Source organism: Eretmochelys imbricata, chromosome 18, assembly GCF_965152235.1.
Source record: "Eretmochelys imbricata isolate rEreImb1 chromosome 18, rEreImb1.hap1, whole genome shotgun sequence".
Lineage (NCBI taxonomy): Eukaryota > Metazoa > Chordata > Testudines > Cheloniidae > Eretmochelys > Eretmochelys imbricata.
The window spans coordinates 17,868,220-17,892,718 of NC_135589.1; the positions used below are offsets into that span (position 1 = coordinate 17,868,220).

A 24,499-nucleotide genomic window follows, 5' to 3' on the forward strand; every position below is an offset into this window, starting at 1 on the left:
AGTTATGCAATCGCACTGAAATCAATAGTATGAAGTCCAGCCATTGCAGTCTGTGGGTGTAAGAGGAAAAAATTGACTTGCTCTGACTTTTTGCAGACAGGCTCTCTAAATTAATATCTTAAATACTAAACAGAGAGGTGATTAATACCATTCATTCACCTCGGCAGGAACTTCAGCTGAACACTGAAGGATGACTGGGCTTGAATGTAACCTGTTTTCGGAAGAAGCTCCATGTGGTTACTCAGTTCTTTGCATACTTCAAACTTCAAGCGTAGAGCGGCTTTTGCTCTGCAAACAGATCAGACAGACCAGAGTGGGTTTGTGCTGCCAGCTCAACAGCCACATTTTATTCAGTGCTTTAGCTCTCTTTTCCCATTGCAGCTCAGTTTTGTATGTTGCACTTGGAATTATTCCAAGCTTTCTTTGCAAGTGAAGGACAGTTACGCTGGGCACATAGAATTGTTAAAGCAAAATCACACAGTTATGTTCTCTGTCAGGCTACAATGCTTCCAAATCTGGGTTTCTGTATTTGAGTTCATCCTGCTTCAAAACCAAAATGTTGCAGAATAAAAGCAGTTTGTGTACCTATCACACATTTTTCCTTCCTGAATCAACAGCGCCAGAGACCCATGGACTCTGTTCCATGTGGAACCAATTCAGAGGTGAAGGGACAGCCTTGCTACAATGTTGGGCCTGTGCACTGCTATGCAAAAGTAATCTGGCATGGGTAGGACCAACAAATGTAAACAAGTATTAACCCCAATATTAACTCATGAGTCAAAGCCCAGCAATCCCCTGAGCCTGGATGCCTGTGTAACCCACACACCTTCTGGGTGTGGTGTTCTGTCCCATCTAGTGGCACTGAGACCACTTAGGGAGAGAAAGTTAAATGAGTCTGCTCTACAGCCTTAGCTAAGAGCCAGTTGGCTTTTAGCTCATGCAGTAGAGGCTCATGTACTAAGCTCCAGAGGTCCCCGGTTCGATCCTGTCCGCCGATGACCGGGGTCTGTCAGCATTACACCTGCAGCGCTGCAAGGTGGAGATTGTCTCCTGTGTGAACACGGAAATAAGAGAGGAACGAATCTAGAAGTGGTTGGTGCATACAGATGAAAGCATCAAAATTAGTCATTTGCTTTCTTCCCAGGGCTTTTCTAATGCTGTAATTGATCAAATCAGTTAGACTGATTATGAGCAAGTGTAGTCCTTTCTGCTTGTTTCTCATGCATTCTGCTGGATCAGTGGTGTGAGGTGCACTGTATAGCAATGGACACCGATAGCAAATCCTTCCTCCAACACCATGTGCACAGACTCTTTAAAGACCATGGAGGGTGGCAAGGGTCCGGGCTTCATCTGAAAGATCTCCACACAGTGAACCAAAGGGACTGAAAGTGTCTGCTTCAGCATACTGAAAGGCTGAGCCAACGCTGCCAATGTCTGAGTATATGATACTAGAGTTTCAGATCTGATGCTTAAACAACGCAGGTATTCTCTCTCGCACTGGGAGGCTAAGTAAAGCACCTGATCCTCCAAGATCCTGAGGACACCCTGCACTGTTCTGAGCGCCCTAAACTCCATGCAAGTTGGAAAGCTCAGCATCTTGTAGGACTGCTCCCCTTGGTTGGCCAAATTTTGGCCTAAGCTAATTGACAGTTTCCTAAAACAGGAACCTGGGATTTGCATTGGGAGAGTTAATCACTTTTAACTGACAAAAGTTATTCCGCCTCTGCATTTGTAATCCTGTTCCTGGGAGTGGGTTATTTTAGAGCAAGTAAATCTCTTACATAGCTTGTGTTTGTCACATCTGGGAGCTGAATTTCTGAGATAACAGCTCTACTATTTCTTTCCAACCGTGAAGAATCTCTGCAGTGTCTAATTCTGGTAAAAAGTTTAGAATATGTGTCTTCTAACAGAAATAGTGTAAAAAACCCCCACACCAATCCTATTAGCATGCATTTAAATAGAATCTAAAATATGGGGATTGTTAAAATAGGAATACTCAGCATCTAGCAGCCAATAACTGCATTAGACAGAAAAAAAACAGCACATGGAAGTCAAGTAACAGAGTAGCTCACATAACCATTCTCTAAAGGTAAGAGCCACTGCACAGACCTCTAGGAAACTAACAATCTACAGCACTATCTTTACACTGCAATATGTTCTGACACCATGGGACAGTGCACAGATATTACAGTGGTGAGGGCCATATAAGTACCTGGACAAAAATCCAGGATCCTCTGAAATAAGGATTTGGTCCATCTATGTATTTATATGGGACTTAGCACCACAGCATTGGAGCACCTTCCAATCATTAATGAATGTACATTTGTGTGAGTTAGGGAAAGTTTTATTATCCCCGTTTTACAGCTGGGGAACTAAAGCATAAAAAAACTTGCCCAACATCACACAGAAAGTCTGTTGGAGAGCTGTGAATAGAGCTCAGGTCTCCCAAGTTCCAGGCCACTGCCTTAGCCACAAGATGTCATGCTAGGTATATAAAGTATCTAGGAAACAAAGGGTATCTCTACACCACCAGAAAAACCCAAAACCTATGGCAGTGAGTCTCAGAGCTTAGATCAACTGACTCAGGGTCAGGCTATCGGGCTAAAAGTAGCAGTGTAGACATTTTGGCCTGGCCTCTGAAACCCACTGAGGGGTTCTTGCTCCAGCCCAAGCAAGAATGTCTATACTGCTATTTTTTGTCCTGTAGCCCAAGCCCCGTGAGTCTGAGTCAGTTGACCTGGGCTCTGAGACTCGCTGCTATGGATTTTATTTTCTTTGCAGTGTAGATATTCCCAAAATATGCCTAGAATGCTACACAACAGTCTGAACATTAATGACCCATGGATCATGCCAAGTGTATTGGAAGCTTTGAACTCCTGTAGTCTGAATGAGAATATTTTTTTCTCCTTTTAACTTTCTGCTACGTACCCTGAAGCCAGGAAAAAATAGTCACCCAAGTAAAGTTAGTGACAAACTAAACCTAACAAACTAGTAAGGAGGAGTCATTTACAACCATGTTCTGCTGCAGCAGGATCTGAAGGGGAGGCTACTGCTGGTTCTACTCCCACCCTTCAGCACCATGATCCTCACGGGATGCCTTCAGAGGAGGTGTTGCACAGAAGAGCCAGAAGTGGGAGAGAAAAACAATAACAAAGGCAGCTGTGAACCTTTTAACCAAAAGAATGGAGGTCTTTTCTTCCAAAGCCAACAATATCCAAATTGAAATAAGACCGACACATAACACTGTATTATAAACACCTCTACTAATTAAATATCTAGCTAATAATATAGAGTGAGAACTTCACAGGCTAGGAGTGGGGGTTAAGGGAAATACAACTGGCCCTTTTAGAAACAGACAGGCCATATCAGGTTTGCTTATACTATACAGAAGTACTATAGTATCTGTTTAAAGGTATGCTTGACCTCCATGGTGGTTGCCCTATAGATCTAATGAGGCAGATTGGCCTGAGGCTGGCTTCTAGTTCTGACATTGATTGTAACTACAGGGGAAAGCCAGGGGAAGAATAACAATGAAAAATACAAGGCACTTTGTACGCTATCCCAGGCTGACTAAATGTACTTGTGTATAATGAAATAATAAGCTTAACATCCTTCCCTCCCTAAAATATATTGTGTGAATTTAATGCTGGCAAGAGATGCTGGGTGTCTGCCTTAGAGACTGAAGTCTTCCATCCAGGTACAACACATGCAGCAGCAGTGCGAGTTTCCCCCACTGACCAACCAATGTTCTTCAATCCTCAAATGACGGGGTAATTCAGTCTTCATGGCTGCTGAGTGCTTGGCTTCTCTGCCGACATAGCCAATAGGGGAACCATTTTGTGGTATTTGTGGTTGTGGTTATTTGCCTTCCTGAATGGAGACGATTGAAAAGCCAATGGATGGTAATGGAAAAAAAGACTTTCAGTCTACTCAAGGTAGAATGAAAATTTTGAAGGCCTGATTAGGTGTTCTGAGGTTTTATTAAAACAAAAATTATTCAAATACTACTGGTCACTATATTAGTGTAGTTCACTACCTATTAGTTTGATGCTTTGATTCTTTTTCCCTTCTCAGACAAGTCACTCGTTATGATCTCACTATTTAGTTATTTTAATTAACCAGTCATGAATATATTACGGGATAGCTTACCTGCTTCGAATAATGATACAGTCCTGATAGAGCCGGTCGTACATACAGATCTTTAGATCGACATTTGGATTGGGCACCCAAACAGGCACATCAACAGAGACTCCAATGACACAAAAGTGTAGCTATATATTTGAATATACAAATTAATAATGGTTACTACTTTCCAGAGGCCATTGAAAATTTCTAACAATTCAGGATAAAGGAAAATTAGGTTTGTGCTGATAAACAGCAGAATCATGTATCCTATTATTAATATTAAAGACATTTTAAGTAAACACAATGAAGAAAATATCCTTTATAAATTAAAATGTTGCAGCTTTCACTTACCAGTATAAAACACAAACTATAGTAGTTTTTGTCCACACATGATAGAAGGCATACATGAGTGTCATACTGGCTAATATTTTAGATTTTTACGTAAAATACAGGATTTTTTTTTAATTTAGCACTACAAGTTTAATAACCCTGGAGACTGCAGTCTGTTTGTGGGATAAACAGTTATATCATTGTCAGCACAGTGCAAGCTGCTCCCACAGTGACCCCCCACCAAAGGACTCAGCCCAGTCCTAGAGGGAATACTCCTTCCTTCCTAAGAAGTGTATCCACAAAGTCATGAGGGTCTGGACTACTCCTCTGCAGCTCTTTTTGTGGAGCTGCTTCTTTGTGGATTTGGGGGAGTGCCAGGTTTGGGGCAGACAGCCTGCTACTAAGTGTAGATTTTCTGCCAAACTGCTAAGATGAACACCCAGGCAGTGTGTGGCCTGAAATAAAAGTGTAGCATTAAAATACATTGTAGTGGTAATTAGAGTTGTCACCTGTCCCAGTTATCATGCATTCTATGTGTGGTTTCACTCTCCTTTCTCAGGATGACTATAAACTTATTTTTCTCTAACCTCTCCCACAGCTTCAACCCCACCTCCCAACCCCTTGTAGTTCTTGTTACACATAGAAGGATGTCAAAATTGCTTTTCTTCAGTGTGTTGGACCAGACCCTGGCACTTAGAAACACTCACTGGTTTGCAGTTTGGGTTGTCAAATGTAATCTCAAACTCTGCACGTACATCCCCAGGGACACAGGGAGTAAAAATAATCTGAAGTTCGATTGAGCTGAAGGGTCCAATTTCACCTTCTGTAACCTAAACATGATGCAAAAAAAGTGTTACTAACTTTCATTTAAAATCTGGCTGTATTATTCTGTTCTATATAGGACCGTACACTGTGCTTATCCTGGTAGTATCTGAGCCTGTACTGTATTACTTTGTACATACTGATATATCAATATAAATATGTTATATTGATCTATATAGTTACATAGCTCATCCCATTGTCAGACTGAATGCACTATGCTGGACATAGTAGAAAATGTATCAACAGTACCTTAAAGAGCTTGATCCTTCAAAAAACTGAGCACCTAATCTGAGTCACAGAGTTCCTTCAATTTCCAAAGGGTGTTCAGCCATGGACTCTAAGTGTGACATCTGAGTTATGTGTTCTCTCCTCTGATGGAAGGAGGATAGAATACACACTATCTGGGCTGGCATGTAAGTGATACATGAAGCAATGCTTTTTTGTGCTACCACTCACGGGCCTGTTCCTCCTCCCACTGAATTCAACAGCAGCAGGTTCAACAGCCTCTCCTACTCCCCTTCACAAGGGGAGCAGCAGAAGCCAACTGAAGCTTGCAACCTACGGTGGGTTTTGTAAAGCCCAGGACATGTGGAAATCCTGCTCCAAAGCAGCCAACACCACTTACTGCTGAGAGTGAGAGTGAGGGATAAGTCAGGGCTTTCCAGCCTCTCTCTGAGTGGATTCAGAGGCAACTGTCTTTCCCCCAATCTCACATAGGCTGCATCCACAGTTGAGAGGAGCCTAGGTAGCCTCCTGCCATCATATTCATTCTCATCTGAAACCTTGTCTCTGGCCATATTATTTTTATATATATATATATATATATATATATATATATATATATATATAATCTCCTTTCTCTCTCTCTGGGTAAATTTCCGCACCCCCGCCAAATCTTTCTAGATTGCAAGCTCTTTAAGCCAAGCACTGTGTCTTGCTAAGTCTGTGCAAGGCCGAGAGCATTTTGAGTGCTGCTACAATATAATTAATAATAATAAAAATAAAAGCAGCAAACTGTGGCCTGATTTCAGTGAAAGCATGAGACTTCACATCCCATACAGTTGTGGGAATGTTTGCAAATTCCATGAAATAATGATGAATCTATGAAAGGGGATGAAATTCAATGAAAATTCCCCAGTCTGACTACAATATGTTTGGTTTAATTTTACATAAAACATTGTACATTTTTTAAAGGCATAGAAGACACAGAGTAGCTGATCCCAAAATTGAAATGGTGCAAAGTATAAAATAGGTGTAGACTCTTTCCTGACAGCTGGATATGGTACATTTTAGGCAGAAAAAGGCAGTGTAAAGTAGATCAAACTACGGAGTCCAAATACAGTAAAACCTCAGGTACGAACACCTTGGGAATGGTGTTGCTCATGACTCTGAAGTGTTCGTAACTCTGAACAAAATCTTATGGTTGTTCTTTCAAAGGTTTACAACTGAACATTGACTTAATACAGCTCTGAAACGACTATGCAGAAGAAAAATGCTGCTTTTAATCATCTTAATTTAAATGATTCAAGCACAGAAAAAGTTTCCTTCCTTTGTCAAATCTTTTTTATAACTTTCCCTTTATTTTTTAGTAGTTTAACACAGGACTGCACTTTACAGTATTTGCTTTCCCCCCCATCTCTGGTTCCAAATGAAGGGTCTGGTTGACTGGTCAGTTCATAACTCTGAGGTTCTGCTGTACATATAAAATGCCTAAAATAAAACCACACTAAGTGTGATGTGATACAGTGAAACCTTATGGGTTTATCAGTGCTCACACTGAAACCAACGCAAGTTTTGCTTGAGTAAAGAATGCAGGATTTGGTTCATGGTCAGTTCCTTGCTCAAGAATTGGACTAGCTGAATGTCCGTACATATCTCAGTAAAAACATTACCTTGCCCAATGTAATTTCAATGAGTTCTTCTTCATGTGGCGGTTCTGCTGGGCTTTGTGCATTTTCTGCCTCTAGATCTGCCTCGGTGATTAATGCATCTTGACTAAATTGTTCTAAAAGACAAACCGGATGTTTGGCCTGAGTAACTAACTCTGTGTTAAAAGCATCAGAACTCATGTCCCTTGAGTTCTGGGGAATAATACAAGGCCCATATCTTCTCTCAGGTTTTTGAGGAGGGGATTTATGGGGGAATCTAGAAAATGATTTCTCTTTGTTCATATGAATGATCATGAGAGAAGAGGGTACAATTTAATGGTTAAAGACGTACTGTAAATGTTCAGAATGCAGCAAGACCTGTTGTTGTTCTTAACTTATCTTGTTTGAGAGTGAGTTCATAGTCGACAGTTTCCTCTAGTCAGGTGATAGCTCTATCTTCCCCGCTTATGAGCCTCCCGCTACTGGGTGAGTTTCATTGGTCTAGTGGAATGTAGCTGTGATAGGTGGCCAGGTTCATCCCAGAGGGAGCTGGGTCCAATCCCATGAAGGGCCCCAAATCACAGAGCTTGAATTGGACTCTGTATCCAGCGGGGATCCAATAGGGAGTGCAGAGAGCAGAATATCAGTGTGATGTTTTCAGTAAAACCTGTGTTGCAAGCATGATGTGCTGCTGCATTTTGGACCATTAGCTGATTCATAATCAGCACAGATATAAACATAGAATCATAGAAGATTAGAGTTGGAAGAGACCTCAGGAGGTCATTCAGTGCCCTCTGCTCAAAACAGGACCAACCCCAACTAACTCATCACAGCCAGGGCTTTGTCAAGCCGGGCCTTAAAAACCTCTAAGAATGGAAATTCCACCACCTCCCTAGGCAACCATTCCAGTGCTTCACCACCCTCCTAGTGAAATAGATTTTCCTAATATTCAACCTCGACCACCCCCACTGCAACTTGAGACCACTGCTTCTTGTTCTGTCATCTGCCACCACTGAGAACAGCCTAGCTCCGTCCTCTTTGGAACCCTCCTTTAGGCAGTTGAAGGCTGCTATCAAATCCCCCCTCACTCTTCTCTTCTGCAGACTAAATAAGCCCAATTCCCTCAGCCTCTCCTTGTAAGTCATGTTCTCCAGCCCCCTAATCATTTCCGTTGCCCTCCGCTGAACTCTCTCCAATTTGTCCACATCCTTTCTGTAGTGGGGGGGCCCAAAACTGGACACAATATTCCAGATGTGGCCTCACCAGTGCCAAATAGAGGGGAATAATCACTTCCCTCGATCTGCTGGCAATGTTTCTACTAATGCAGCCCAATATGCAGTTAGCCTTCTTGGCAACAAGGGCACACTGTTGACTCATATCCAGCTTCTCATCCACTGTAATCCCCAGGGCCTCTTCTGAACTGCCTCTTAGCCAGTCGGTCCCCAGCCTGTAGCAGTGCATGGGATTCTTCTGTCCTAAGTGCAGGACTCTGCGCTTGTCCTTCTTGAACCTCATCAGATTTCTTTTGGCCCAATCCTCCAATTTGTCTAGGTCACTCTGGACCCTATCCCTACCCTTCATCGTATCTGGACCCTATCCCTACCCTCCATCGTATCCAAGCTTAGTGTCATCTGTGAATGTGAACATCATAGAATCATAGAATATCAGGGTTGGAAGGGACCTCAGGAGGTCATCTAGTCCAACCTCCTGCTCAAAGCAGGACCAATCCCCAATTAAATCATCCCAGCCAGGGCTTTGTCAAGCCTGACCTTCAAAACTTCTAAGGAGGGAGATTCTACCACCTCCCTAGGTAACGCATTCCAGTGTTTCACCACCCTCCTAGTGAAAAAGTTTTTCCTAATATCCAACCTAAACCTCCCCCACTGCAACTTGAGACCATTACTCCTAGTCCTGTCCTCTTCTACCACTGAGAATAGTCTAGAACCATCCTCTCTGGAACCACCTCTCAGGTAGTTGAAAGCAGCTATCAAATCCCCCCTCATTCTTCTCTTCTGCAGACTAAACAATCCCAGTTCCCTCAGCTTCTCCTTATAAGTCATGTGTTCCAGTCCCCTAATCATTTTTGTTGCCCTTCGCTGGACTCTCTCCAATTTATCCACATCCTTCTTATAGTGTGGGGCCCAAAACTGGACACAGTACTCCAGATGAGGCCTCACCAATGTCGAATAGAGGGGGATGATCACGTCCCTCGATCTGCTCGCTATGCCCCTACTTATACATCCCAAAAAGCCATTGGCCTTCTTGGCAACAAGGGCACACTGCTGACTCATATCCAGCTTCTCGTCCACTGTCACCCCTAGGTCCTTTTCCGCAGAACTGCTGCCTAGCCATTCGGTCCCTAGTCTGTAGCTGTGCATTGGGTTCTTCCGTCCTAAGTGCAGGACCCTGCACTTATCCTTATTGAACCTCATCAGATTTCTTTTGGCCCAAACCTCCAATTTGTCTAGGTCCCTCTGTATCCTATCCCTGCCCTCCAGCGTATCTACCACTCCTCCCAGTTTAGTATCATCCGCAAATGTGCTGAGAGTCCAATCCACACCATCCTCCAGATCATTTATGAAGATATTGAACTAAACCGGCCCCAGGACCGACCCCTGGGGCACTCCACTTGACACCGGCTGCCAACTAGACATGGAGCCATTGATCACTACCCGTTGAGCCCGACAATCTAGCCAACTTTCTACCCACCTTATAGTGCATTCATCCAGCCCATACTTCTTTAACTTGCTGACAAGAATACTGTGGGAGACCGTGTCAAAAGCTTTGCTAAAGTCAAGAAACAATACATCCACTGCTTTCCCTTCATCCACAGAACGAGTAATCTCATCATAGAAGGCGATTAGATTAGTCAGGCATGACCTTCCCTTGGTGAATCCATGCTGAGTGTTCCTGATCACTTTCCTCTCATGTAAGTGCTTCAGGATTGATTCCTTGAGGACCTGCTCCATGATTTTTCCGGGGACTGAGGTGAGGCTGACTGGCCTGTAGTTCCCAGGATCCTCCTTCTTCTCTTTTTTAAAAATTGGCACTACATTAGCCTTTTTCCAGTCATCCGGGACTTCCCCCGTTCACCACAAGTTTTCAAAGATAATGGCCAATGGCTCTGCAATCACAGCCGCCAATTCCTTTAGCACTCTCGGATGCAACTTGTCCGGTCCCATGGACTTGTGCATGTCCAGCTTTTCTAAATAGTCCCTAACCACCTCTTTCTCCACAAAGGGCTGGCCATCTATTCCCCATGTTGTGATGCCCAGCGCAGCAGTCTGGGAGCTGACCTTGTTCGTGAAGATAGAGGCAAAAAAAGCATTGAGTACATTAGCTTTTTCCACATCCTCCGTCACTAGGTTGCCTCCCTCATTCATTAAGGGGCCCACACTTTCCTTGGCTTTCTTCTTGTTGCCAACATACCTGAAGAAACCCTTCTTGTTACTCTTGACATCTCTCGCTAGCTGCAGCTCCAGGTGCGATTTGGCCCTCCTGATTTCATTCCTACATGCCCGAGCAATATTTTTATACTCTTCCCTGGTCATATGTCCAACCTTCCACTTCTTGTAAGCTTCTTTTTTATGTTTAAGATCCGCTAGGATTTCACCGTTAAGCCAAGCTGGTCGCCTGCCATATTTACTATTCTTTCGACACATCGGGATGGTTTGTCCCTGTAACCTCAATAAGGATTCTTTAAAATACAGCCATCTCTCCTGGACGCCTTTCTCCCTCATGTTATTCTCCCAGTGGATCCTGCCTGTCAGTTCCCTAGGTTGTCAAAGTCTGCTTTTCTGAAGTCCAATATTCTTCATCGGGATAACGTCGGACGTTTGACACCAGTTTATACCAGCCGAACATCTGACTCTTACTATTTTGCAATTCTCCCAATCCAATATTCAGTTACTGGCACTAATATTCTCTGCACAAAGGATCAGCCCAAATTCACCCCCCACAACAGGTTCCACTTCCACTCTGGCTCCACTTGGAGGTTGGTCACGCATGACTTGCCCTGGGTGAATCCATGTTGACTGTTCCTGATCACCTTCTTCTCCCTCCAAGTTTGTGGGAATTCTCCCTCCAAGTGCTTCAAAATGGATTCCTTGAGGACCTGCTCCATGATTTTTCCAGGGAATGGGGTGAGGCTGACTGGTCTGTAGTTCCCCAGATTCTCCTTCTTCCCTTAATAATGATTATTTTAGATTGATTATAGCATCTACCCTCCTAAAAGATTCCAAAGTGCCTCAAACTATATTCATATTGCACAAAGAAAAGTACCCACTTCTGGAGTGGGGGCAGTAACCAGCTGGTGACTGCGCACATAATGCCAACAGACCCTGGTCATCGTTGGCGGGATTGAACCTGGGACCTCTGGAGTTAAATGCATGAACTAAAAGCCATATGGCTGTTAGTTAAGGCTGTAGAGCAGACTCATTCATCTGTGTCTCTAAGTGGTCTCAGTGCCACTACATGGGACAGAACACCACACCCGGGAGGTGTGTGGCTTACACATACTTCATAATTGGGGGAAGAGGGGTAATTTTGGCCAACTTAGCAAATCCATGCTCAATATGTCATGGGATCTTTAATATGCATGGAGAACAGAGAAGATCTTAACGTTTAAGATCTCACCCAAAAGACAGCATACAGATATTGTATGTTGTAGAGAGAGCATCATAATTGGAACAAAACAATCTAAAGAACTGTTACTGAATCTTTTAGGTTCAAAACACAAAATCCATTTTTTTAATTAAAAAAAGAAATCTTTATATGATTTTCAGTGTCTTTTGATCAGAATGGTAAAATGATCAGAATGACTGGGAGCACTTCGCTTCTTAAATATCTGTATTAATGGCTGTAAGTCTCTCCCCCCCTCCCCCAATCTTATAAAGCACAAAATAAAGATTAAAAGATGAAAGGAAAAATGTCTGAGGAGCTTCATCTGTATGTCATTTTGTTCCTAAAATTATAGGTTGTAAAAATAAACTTGTCATGTGGTTCTCTTGTGAAAGGTGGGTGTTCAGTTGATGAGACAAGAACAATGATAACAATTTTGTAGTCTCTGCAGGAAAACTCAGTTGGATTTTGTTTTTACCTGAGGTTAGTAGTTGATAAGGAGTGAGGTTGTTGGGGACATTCTCCACTGCTTTTGGTATATGCAAGAGTGCCAGTGCATTATTTTTAGTCACTTTTGTGTGGTGCCCAGATGCCTTTAGGTTGGGACAGCATACAAACAAAAACATCTATTACTACTGGAATGGTTATTTGTTTCACTTATTGAGCAGGTTTACTAAGCATCTTAGCTCCAGTCTCCTATCTGAACCAATGAAACTGCTAGGAGAATGCTTAGCCTCAGAAATTGCAGAAGGTCAATTTTCTAAAACCATAGTCTCACCTATATGGCTGCTGCCCAGGTTGCTTTCAGTCTTCTGGCTCTCAGGCAGGCTTATGTGTAGGGTAACTTCTTCAGTATGGACAGGAGAAACTTGTTCCTTGTTTTCATATATAGATGATTCCACAGGACTGCTGCTGGCTTTCTCTTCAGAGGTGATGCCATCTAAAGCAGGACTAACCTAATTAGATGATTTATAGAAAAGATTTTAAAACATAAAACATATCAAGATGTAACTTAATTGCACCTAGCTCCAATTCCATCTGCCACTTTTCGAAAGGAAGTAGCCTTATTATCTATCTACATTATATATTGTGTGTGGAGAAAATGCACTGTGCGTTCCATACAAAGTGCACACTTCTTTATACTACAGTTTTATTGGCGGTAGGATGCAATTATTGCTGCTCAGAAACAGAACTGATATAGTGAGCACAGTTCACTAGAACATTGAGCGACTGTGTTCAGAAAAATGACTCAGGAAAATTGACATTGTGTATTGGTTCTCAAGGACTTCATAACAAATTTCCTAAAACATACAAGTAAACAGGTGCTTTTCTTTAACTGCCAAAGCTGAAAATTCAGCCTTGGATCTGAGTCAAGCATAGCTTGTTACCAGTGATAAAGACTCTGCATTTGAAACTGGGCAAGTCTGCTGCTAATGTATAGAATCCATATTACTTGTTAAGGTGTTCTGGATTTGCACTGGAATAAAGAGTGATAAAACTTTGTTTTAGTTAGCAAAGAAAGTGGATATGAAAGAGAATATAGACAAGGAGTTGTGAATTCAGAAGGTGTCATTTCTAAATAGTCAATTTTCTTATATGAATAACACTTTTATATTATAGAATTAGAGTGGAAAACCATGGTGAAGAGTCAGCTCAGCAGTTTTATTGTACATTATGTTTGACAGTCTCTCTTATAACAGGTCTATCACTTTCTTCAAATTTAAAAAAGAGATTAGTTTTGAAATACCTTGGAGCCAATTAAACTCTAATATATAAGAAGAAGAAGCTAAAGATTGGGCTGATTAAAAAAAATCAGATGAAATATCCTCAAATTGTCCCATTGATTTACTGTGGGACTTTAACATTATTAAAATGTAAACTTTTTTTTTTTTTTTAATCAAGACAGCAGTTACAGGGCATGATAAGATTGATGGTATGATTTTTTTAAAACCGCACTGGAGGAAAAAAGAAAAAGATTCACTGGAAATGCCACCCTGGAATCAACTAATTATCCCAGCTTTCATTTTTTTTAAAAAAAATAAGCGTCTAACTTTGTGGTTGCAGAGGAAAGAATGAAAATGTGACCTGTGTATACCTGAAATGCTCAGAAAACCCCAAATGTATTATTTTAATTTTTTTTTTATAATTTTTAAACTGATTCCATGTTATTTTGGGAGGCCCAGATTCTATTTTTGAATGCTTGCGTTTGTCAATGTTGCATAACTGTTTTTCAAATCTAACAAGCTCTACTGGCTGGAGTGTCTAAATCAGTCTGATGAAATGCCCTTGGACCCACCATTCTTTCAAGGGAAGATTTCACTGTTGTTGTGCATGTGCCATTGTCACCCGCTGATGTCTGAAGTTTAAATCTCGTTCCCAAAGCGCCACGGTTTGTTAGGATGATCATCCGTGAAATTGTCTCCCCCACCACGTGAGTGCCAAAGTCAATGAGCTCTTTATCTAGTGCCAGCTGTAAGGAGAAAAACCATAATTACTGCTGTCCTAGATAGTCAGTAATGTCAATTAAATGAACATCTACCATTTTCAGCATAAGACTTGAAAGTCCTTATTACCTCTTCAAAGACAATGTCAAATAATGACACAAATTATGGGCACTCTTCTGTCTTTTGTGTAGAAGCCAACCCATCTGAACAACAAAGTCATATTAAAGTGAACAACTTTCCTTTCACTCCATTAAATGATGCTGGAAACAGTTGGCCAGATTCTGCGATTAGTTACATCATTGCATAAATCTGTGGTAACTCCCATGAAATCCAGGGAGTTATTCTGTATTTATACATTGGTTTTCAGGGCAGAATTTGGCCCTGTTGTTCTTTTTATATCACAATTAGGTGGACTTATCTTGCTGGAAAAGAAGAGTGTCCAATGTATTGTATTGACTTGCAATCAATTTGTGACACATTCTAGCTTGTTAGGTCTATAACAGCTTTAACCTCATAGTGACTCATTAGTAGAGGTGGAATTTTCATTGATCTTGTAATTAAGTTTATGGAAGAGGCATATGAAATAGTTTCAAGCATCACGTGGCTGAAGAGAATGAGTCTTTCTTTTGTAAAACTTGTTAACCTTCAATCTGCTAGCAGACCACAGTGGGTTGAATTCCCACAAACTTTTAAAGCATACAGAATGTTTCTTTATACAATTTACACTTCAATTCGTAAAATTTTAAAGTTGCTATAGTTCAGATCTTTCCCCTTTCCGCATCTTTCTTTAAAGCTTCCACGGACCCTTTCCCATAGAAAGTGTTAATTCTTTTGAAAGGGATGGAAAACAAATCCGTTTTATAAGAGGCAACTTTAAATGAAGCAAAGACATAGGAAAATTACTTTGGTTGACAAGGACTCTAGTTATGTGAAATAGAGAATGTACACAACTGTAATGGCCTGGAAAATCATTGAATCCATGATAGCAGGCAACTGGCCATCTGCTCTTTCAAATCCATATACACAACTCAAAGGCTTTATGATCACTGAGATATTTTCTTATGGGTTTGCTGTGCTGCTAAATTTCACATTTAGTAGCAAATAGATATTAGAGCAGCTGATTTATTAGGCAATTTATTTACTGGCAATTTGCTGCCAAGTCAGGGGTGAAGTTCTGAATCAGGCACTACGGTGATATTTAATACCAGTATTCATGGCCATAGGCACCAACTCATGGGTGCTCCAGCGCTGGAGCACCCATGGAAAAAAATAGTGGGTGTTCAGCACTCACTGGCAGCCCCCCCAATCAGCTCCTCCTTCCCCCCAGCACCTCCCACCCTCCGGTGGCCCTGACTATCAGCTCCTCCCCTCCCTCCCAGTGCCTTCCACCCACCCAGGAGGTGCTGGCGAGAGGGGGAGGAGCAAGGGTGGGGTGCGCTTGGGGGAGTGGTGGAATGCGGCAGGGGTGGGGGGTTGGGAGAAGGGATGGAATGGGGGCGGGGCCTGGGATGGAGCAGGGGTCGAGCACCCCCAGCAACTCATAAAGACAGTGTCTGTGTTCATGGCTATGGGAAATCAACAAAAAGTTGCTCATTTCAAGGGTTGACTTTTTTACCTTGACTTGTAGGGAACAGAGGGATGATTAGAAGAAGCACCTTTTGTTGAAGAAAAATGATGGACTTAGGGCTTGGCTACACTTGCGAGTTAAAGAGCTTTAAAGCAGCCCTGGGTGTCCTAGCTCCACTACCCTTCCACACTGGCAAGGCATGTAGAGCGCTCTGACTCTGCGGTTAGAGTGCTCCAGGTACTCCACGTCGGAGAGAAGATTAACACTTGGTGCGCCTTGGCTGAAACACCCGGGCATCAGTGTGAACGAGGTGTTGCATTACTGCGGTCTGATCAGCCTCCAGAAACATCGCATAATCCCCTTAAGTCAAGTGGCCACTCTTGTCATTGTTTTGGAATCACTGCAGGAATGAGGATATGCCCTTTGAAAGCTCTGTTTCTGACAGCCGGCTGCTTATCTGCTCCAAGACAAAGCAAACCATTACTGTGGAATGCTGTGTATGAGAGAGAGAGAGCCTGGGGCGGGGGGAAGGGGAAGTCTGTTGCTGTCTGAACTTACAAGACAGCATGCTGACCTGGTCTCAGCCCCCCAAAAACCCACACTCTCCCCCCCTACATACACACAACACACTCCCTGTCACACTCCCCCCCCCATTTGAAAAGCACGTTGCAGCCACTTGCATGCTGGGATAGCTACCACAATGCACTGCTCTCTGTAGCCGTTGCAAGAGCTGCTAACGTGGTCATGCCAGTGCGCTTGCAGCTGTCAGTGTGGACAGACTACAGCACTTCCCTACTGCGCTCTACAAAGGCTGGTTTAACTCAAAGTGCTCTACATCTGCAAGTGTAGCCCTGCCCTTCGGGCTTGTCTACACTTACATTTTATAGCGCTCTAACATGTTGGTTCAGGAGGGTGAAAAATCACCCCCCTGAGCGCAGCACGTCGGAGTGCTTTAAAGCGCTAGTGTGGACAGGCTTCGAGCGCTGGGAGCCATGCTCCCAGCACTCTGAGCTAATCCCCTCGCGGAGGTGGATTACCAGGAGCGCTGGGAGAGCTCTCTCGCAGCGCTCGCGCACAACCACACTTGCGCTTCAAAGCGCTGTAGCCATGCCCTTAGTACATGCTCCACTTTCAGTATCAAGTAATCCTACTAAAGTCAAAATGACTTCTCATGTGCTTAAATTTAAGCACATGGTTAAGTGGTTTAATAGATTGAGGACTTCCTGAATAATACACTGCATTTCTTTTCACAGTTTCTATTTTCTTATTTTTCCTCTTCTATGTATTTGATTATTTTTGCTTTGTTCCACTATCTCGGAGTAAAACTTGCTGTCTGCTGAGCTCTCAATGTGAAATACAATAAAGGAACTTAAACAATCCAAACTCAAACTTTTCTGAATTTTAACAACAATACTAAAAATTCCAAGCTAGAGCAAAACAAATGTTTTCGACTGAAACTTTTTTCAGCAAAAGATGCAGATTTGAAAACATGGAAACATTTTGCAGATTCACATTGTTTTTGCCTAACATTTTAAGTCAAGAAAAAAACCCCAAAACCCTTCAAATCAAAGCATTACATTTTGATATTTTCAAAATGAAATGTTTACATTTTTTTTGGTTCAAAATAATTTTTCATTTTGAAATTTCCTTTAATTTTATTTTTAAAATTAAACTTTAAAAAAATGTTCAACCAAAATGAAACCTTTTGTTCAAGCTGAAATGAATTTTTTTCAACTCTTTGATTCATGGAAAATTTTTGAAAAATTTCCTTTTTGGTTTGATCTGACACAACTTTAAAATAATTAATTTTATTTATTTATTTATTTTAGAATTGCCAATGAACTGAAAAATCTATAATTTGCCCAGTTCTACTCCAGGATAGTTCTCCTGTGTCTAAATCCTTTTTATACCTGTTTGGGCTGCTAAAAGGACTACTAGGAATACTCCAAATTTTGTATTTGCAACGGATTCCTCAGTGACTGCTATATTGGAAAAATCATCCTGCATACCCATTTCCATCCAGTGTCTAGATTTGTTTAGTGTCAGTCTGTAGGCACACATTGTTTATCCCCATCTCCTTTGGTCTGTGATGCAATCTTGTGACTGATATATCTTCACTTATCTGATAAGGAAGTTTCAAAAGAGCTGCTGCTCTGCCAAAGTACATTCTTCAAAGTAGCCCATGAGAAATCAAATGCCCCCACTTAAGAAAAACTAGTGCCTCCTGTGAAAATACGGTGTGTCATAGCTTAAATATAATAGGTATATGTTCCTCATTTAAAACCAGGTTTAAAATTTTTCTAAAGGCTGACACTTTGCGTAAGGAGAGATAGTTTATAAGTTTTATTATGAATAGATGGAGGGATCTAAAGATGTTATATGATTTTTTTTGTCTAAATGGAAAGCTAAGCTTATGAACAATTTCCTAGACATAGGCTGGATTTTCAAAGAAACGTAAGGAAGTAAGGTACGCAACTTCTGTTTGTGACTTTGAACATCTTTCCCCCTCTCCTGTCATATTGTGCCACAATTTTTAAAACAGCTCCCAACTGGTTTCCACTGGAAGTTAAGGTCACAGCTCATGGTGAGCTGTATACATTAAAGTGATTTTTTAAAGGTCTCAGTGAAACCCTCAGCATTTGATTGTAATGTGTAAGATAGCACGTCTTCTCATACAATAAGTTATTTTCACATCCAGTAAAATATGAAATACATTTTGTAATGTTATGTTCAAAATAAAACGAGAAGGAAAAGTAATGGGTGTTGGCTACATGTACCACGCATTTACCTACCCTTTTTTGCATGTTAATTAGAGGACCCAAATGATAAAGGCTTAACTATAATTTTAACAGATTTTAACTATAAGCACATGAGTACCTTGTAAGCTCTTTGGAGGCAGAACATCTGTTTGTTCTGTGTTTGTACAGCCCCTAGCCCCATGGGATCCTTGTGCATGACTAGGGGACCTAGGCACTTCTGTATTGCACATAATTAATAAATAGTAGTAGTAAGAGTCCCACTGACTCCAGTTAGAGTAGAGTACTCACATGCTTAAAGATAAGCACATGCATAAATCTCTGTAGAGTTTGGGGCCGGAGACTTTAAAAAAAACAGCATTTCTTGTTTAACTCAAAATATAACAATGCATCTACTAGGCACAAATGTTGGACATTGTAAGGTTCTTTGGAAGCATGTTAGTAAACAAACTATAAACAAATCTTTATGAAATATGCTAATAGTAATGCTGCACTTTCATAGAAGAATCTATTCAGGAATGAATCATTATGGCAAAAGAGTACTTTAGACAGAGAGGAATAAGTGAAGTGTATACATTTCTAAGTATTCTCACTAATATTTATATTCATTTTGCTCTTACACTGGACTCTCTCATCCAAAGTATTTAAAGTTAAAAAAATTGACTTACCACACATCTCTTGGTTGTACATTTCAGTGGAATGGAAAAGGAACCATTCTGAGCCAAAAATGTGACTTTTCCTTCAAGAACTTCATTTATCTAAACAAAATAATTTAAAAAAATTAATGATGCATCTAAACAGATTAAACATTAAATCATTAGTCATCTGAACAAGTTAATAAATCAACTAATTACAGTAAAGAAGAAATAAATACATTCTTAAGGTTCGATACTGTAACATAATTTTAGTGTGTCTAGGTTTCTATGTAACTGCAATCTTTTTTTCGTAATTATCTAACTTATTTCAGGAGGTAACATCTAATATGTTCCAGTCTGGAGCAATTTTCAGCCTGAGAATACATGCTACAGATATACTTAATGCTTGGAGTTATAAACAAATATTGCACTAGAAAATGCCAGTGTGTGGTGTGCAAGATAGCTAAATTAGAATATTATTTTTAAGGTTGTAATTATCTTTGTTTCCTTTCTAACAATAAACAAAATCGGACTAAAATGATACTATTATCAAATTAGGTGGGTGGATAACACTATTATTCACACCATCCTGTAACTAACGTATCCGTATTATAATTGCTGCATAAAGTGCACTTACCATTGGTTTAAATGTGACCACCACTTCACATGACATTCCAGCAGACATCTGGCCAGGTGGATCAAAGCTGTGCAGATCATAAATGTATGGCACTGAGTTAGATTTATATATCAAAATCCAGTTCCCAAAATTCACAGGAAAATTACATATTTTTACTTGGGTGAATTTATTACACACAAGTCAGAAAGAGTGACAGGCCAGTGAAAGGCTGTGCAAACATTGAGAAATAATAATCACACTTTGTACTTGTATAGAGCTTTTCACTGGAAAATCTCAAAGTGCTTTAAAAAGACGAGTGTTATTGTACCCATTTTACAGATGGGGAAACTGAGGCACTGGGGTGAAGTGATTAGCCCAAGATCATACAAAGTACCAGTAGCAGTGTCAAGAATAGAACCTAAGTCTTTTGACTGCAGTCCCCTGTTCTAGCTACGAGGACACAGCTTCTCCTAATATCTACATGTGTCTGTTGAGCATCCTGACCTGTAATACCTCTGCTAATCAAGTTCCAGAGTAAGGAAAAAAAGAGATAAATTAAAAAGAACCATGCAGTTGCAAGCTGACTACACAACATTACAGTATGTGTTGTCTGTTGCAAATTGTACAGACAGCAACATTTATATCTTATCCTCTGAGTAGAAGTTGCCAGTCATTTCAAATTGTGCCATATTTTACGGTCTTTGTGATGTGAACAAAAAGTCCACCAGGGACTTCAGTGAGACCATTAAACTTCTTTTCAATTGTGACTGAAACAGGATTTGTGAGACAAGAAATCTAGCTGCTGCATTCTAAGTACTGCTAGTGAGTCACAGCTGAGGGTCTGGTCTGGCAACATGCCAGAGAAGATGGAAACTAAGCAAATGAAATAACTGGATATTATTAGTAAGGGGAATTCCCAGGCAAGCTGGACTATCTTGGCATTGTTAGAAACACACCTTAAATCATAAGAAAAACTAATCTTATTAAAGGCACATTTTAAAAAAATCCTCCTCCAATCACACTTGGAAAAAGGGAACACCATTCAAGGTTCTGGGGTTGAAACATGCTTACAGTCTAGAGAAAGTTTGCTGGACTAATCTTCGCTCTTAGCAAGGACCCTCAACCGCAAAGGTAGCCTAAATTCAGCCAGTGCAGCCTGTAAATGGCAAAGATGATGACCTTTCATTGGAGAGTAATCAACATCAAGGTCCAAACATCTGCAATGTTTACTACTTCACCATATTACGTACATTCATTCACACTGTATCTCCTTGCACCCCTAAACACGTCTGCATTATTGCAGTTCGTGTGTGTGTGTGTGTGATGGGGGAGAGTAGTGTGGACAGCTATGGAGTCCCTTATGGAAAATTCCTACAGGATATTATAGAAACTGAGATCCTTTCAAACTGGGGTTTTGAATGGTCCTATAAAACTTAATGGAGAATTCTGTCCCTGCTATAGAATTCTACAGAATGTCTCTCTTTAAGACTCTTACATTCTAGAGGCTTTTGGAGTAATATCTAAGGAACCATGTTGGTTACATCCATATTGAGTTCTACAGCCCTTTTCCATATGGGTAGCTACATGGGGTTTTGAGTCTGCTCCTATTCGAGTCAATGAAAAAACTCCCATTAACCTGGATGATGCAGGATCATGTCCAGGATGACTCCAGAGCTACCCTTTGTGTGCTGAGCTCCTGGGCAGACTACTCTGTGGGAACATGTAGAGGGATGAGGACTCCCAGTGGTGGGTCAGGTGTCTGTGAACTCCTTGGATCCACTGGCCCCCAGATCTGCCCACGAGGGAGCAGCAACTGCCTGAGGCAGTTTGACCTGGCAATAGCTAGAAGTAGCAGGGAGGGAGACACTCCATGCTGCCATGGGCCATGTGTGCATGCATACAACCCATATAATTGGAACACATATTCTAGTTATAAACGGGTTTGTTTTGAACTTGCTCATTGATTGATGACTCCCATGTGCAGTGCAGTATGTCCATTAGCATGAGAACATAGCTGTCCTTTGGTGGGAATACTCTCTATCACTAGTATTATTTTTAAAACACAAAGTATATAACTGCCTGCCTTATGAAAAAATTCTAACAGTGGAAGAAAATCCACATGTGCGACTCTCTTAAGGGAAGGTAGGTAAGTCAGCTATTAAGACAGCTTTGATTTACTCAGTAGTTTCTGAATGCTTGGCAAAAATTGGTTGGAGTAATAAATTGTTAATCTATGGCTTTCTACTTGAGATAAGGTAACAAAGCATTACACAGCCTTATTTACAAACGTGATCTGTGCTGTACAAGCAATTAGTATATTATCTTACACAGTCTTATTGGAAAAAAGATATATAGGTAAAATTTCTAGCTAGCTACTTGGTAAATGTAAGGGGAAAGAGTATAATTTAGTTTTTGAAACCTAAATTAATTCAGACATATTTTTCCATGCAGTTTCCCAAAAACTGCATTAACGTACTTTGCTCACAGTACCTGAAGCTTAATTTGAAATTGGAAGGTACTTTGACAAACCTATTATACCAAGGTAAGATTTAGGATTTTTAGCAAGTTGTAATTTATATTTCAATCACATATCAGAAATGTTGAATTAAATATGCAATTCAATGAACATGCTAAATAAAGAAAAAAAATAACCAATCCTCAAGAGCATCCAAAGATGTGTAAGAAAATGGCTTTCCTAATCCATAAAAAAGTGTATTCATTTAATTTTAATTAAGAAGTCTTAATAGTTAAAATAATTGGTTCAAATTTTAGATCAATGTACAGTAGACTCCAAAGCTGGCATAAAGTTAGACTCCTATTCAGGAAAGCACTTAAGCATGTTTAAAATTAAGCATGTGCTTAGGTGCTTTCTTGAACTGGGGTCAAATTTGCATCTGTTTCTCCATGAGTCTGTGACTAAATTGTTCAGCATCCAACCTCTTCCCCTTTAACAATGAATGTGACAATGTTCAAGATACTGTAATAGCTTAAACTAGTCAATAGAGTCAAATGTCCTATTTCTAATTCAAAATGTGTTAAATTAAATTAAAATTGCAAAGGGCCATGAAAGGCTGTACTGAGAAGGATATTTGAAAGCAAGAGGTAAAATTTAACAAGAGCTTCTACAGCAGATTGAATTCAGAACTTTTAGCTCTCAAGGAGGTTGTGCTCACTCAGTAACTGTATCTTGTTGATATTCCAATACACTGTTGTAGGGACTGAAAGGATGGGGGTTGGTTTGTTAAGCACCATGGCTTATCTTATTGAGGCGGCTAGAAATTCAAAGCACAGCCTATCACTACAAAGTGGCAGAGGGCAGTGAGCTGTAAAATAGAATCTCTCGAGTATGAAATCAGTTATTGTATTAACATGACTTGTTCATTTCAGTGGGCAATATTTTGTGTCACTTCACTGGGGTACAACAGAAACATCAATGTCAGAAACTATTTCCTCAGGTTAGCCTGAAGAGTTGGCAACTTTTAAATTCAATTATATGCAAAGCAAGCAAGTTTGGTTCAAGCTGTTTCATCTGTTAATAAATAGCATTTACACACACAATGCTGGCTTTTTTCACTTTTAAGCCTGATTATAATTGGTCTTCTTTTGTTTGGTTTAATAGAGTTCCAAATAAATGTGATATTTCCTTGGTATTTTTTTAAATTAAAGTTACTGAATTCTTGGGTTCAGAACATCTTAATCTAAGATTAGCCCATGCTTAAAAAGAAACAGACCTGGGATGCTCTCATTTGCTGATTCATAGGTATACAAAGGAATTTATCAATATAGTCGTTTATTGGAATCTATCCCAACTGGACAAAATATTTTGCTACATAATCTATTATCAATATTATGTTAAAGAATTGATGTAGACATCCCTAGAAATTTCTATTTAAATGATCTTTGTTGTAAAGGTTTCTATTCCTTTATTTCATCAGCTCTTTTCATCTTAGCCTTTCATATGAACTACCAATAATCAGGAAGTTAACCTGAGCCATACCACAGAGGATGGCAGCTGACAGAAATTTTTTTGCCTATGTTAATGTAAAATCCCTTTCGGTAGCCCAGACAGAAACTCAGGTCCCTTTTCGCTAATTACCAGAGCGGTTCTTTGCCTTTTTCAAAGTGCCTGATATATTAAGTAAGAAACAATAGAAGTATTAATTAAGGCTTGAACCAAAGCCCACTGAAGCAAATAGGAGTCTTTCCATTGACTTCAATGAGTTTTGGATTAGCCCCTTGTTCACGATCACTATCAGATACTACAGAGATGGGCATGTTAGATTTACTAATATTCTCTTAATCCTCATTTTGCAAGACCATGTAATTTTTTCCCCTCACACTGGCATGGAATATTAATGATTTTAGATAAAACAAAAAGTCAGATAATTCTCATGCCCCATCCCTCCTCACTCTTTTGTCTGTTTATTTAGCTTGCAAGATATTTGGAGCAGGAATCTGTTATCCTATATCAGCCAGATTTTCAAATGCTCAGCACCCACAACTGGAACCAGATTTTCAGAGAAAAAAGAAAAATCAACTCCCCTGTAGGAACCTAAGTAAATAGTCAGATTTTCAAAAGTGCTCAGTTTGCTGGATGCCAGGCTCCTTTGAAAATCTGACCAATTATTGAGGTGCCTAATTGGGATCTTAAAATCTGGTCTCAGTTGTGGCTGCTGAGCCCTTCTGAAAATTCTGGTCCATGTCTATAAACTCCAG

General features: G+C 40.5%; 1 protein-coding gene across 1 annotated transcript in view; it reads right to left on the reverse strand.

Annotated features, from left to right (window-relative positions):
- Positions 1-24,499, reverse strand: part of CFAP74 (cilia and flagella associated protein 74) — a 105,299-nt gene that overhangs the window by 26,469 nt on the left and 54,331 nt on the right. Inside the window, exons 15-22 of the mRNA XM_077837397.1 lie at positions 19,805-19,871; positions 19,201-19,290; positions 14,062-14,235; positions 12,544-12,721; positions 7,170-7,282; positions 5,163-5,285; positions 4,150-4,271; positions 160-288 (exon numbers count right to left, since the gene is read on the reverse strand). Coding sequence (XP_077693523.1) covers positions 160-288; positions 4,150-4,271; positions 5,163-5,285; positions 7,170-7,282; positions 12,544-12,721; positions 14,062-14,235; positions 19,201-19,290; positions 19,805-19,871 — 996 coding nt within the window. The remainder of the gene's footprint in view (positions 1-159; positions 289-4,149; positions 4,272-5,162; positions 5,286-7,169; positions 7,283-12,543; positions 12,722-14,061; positions 14,236-19,200; positions 19,291-19,804; positions 19,872-24,499) is intronic.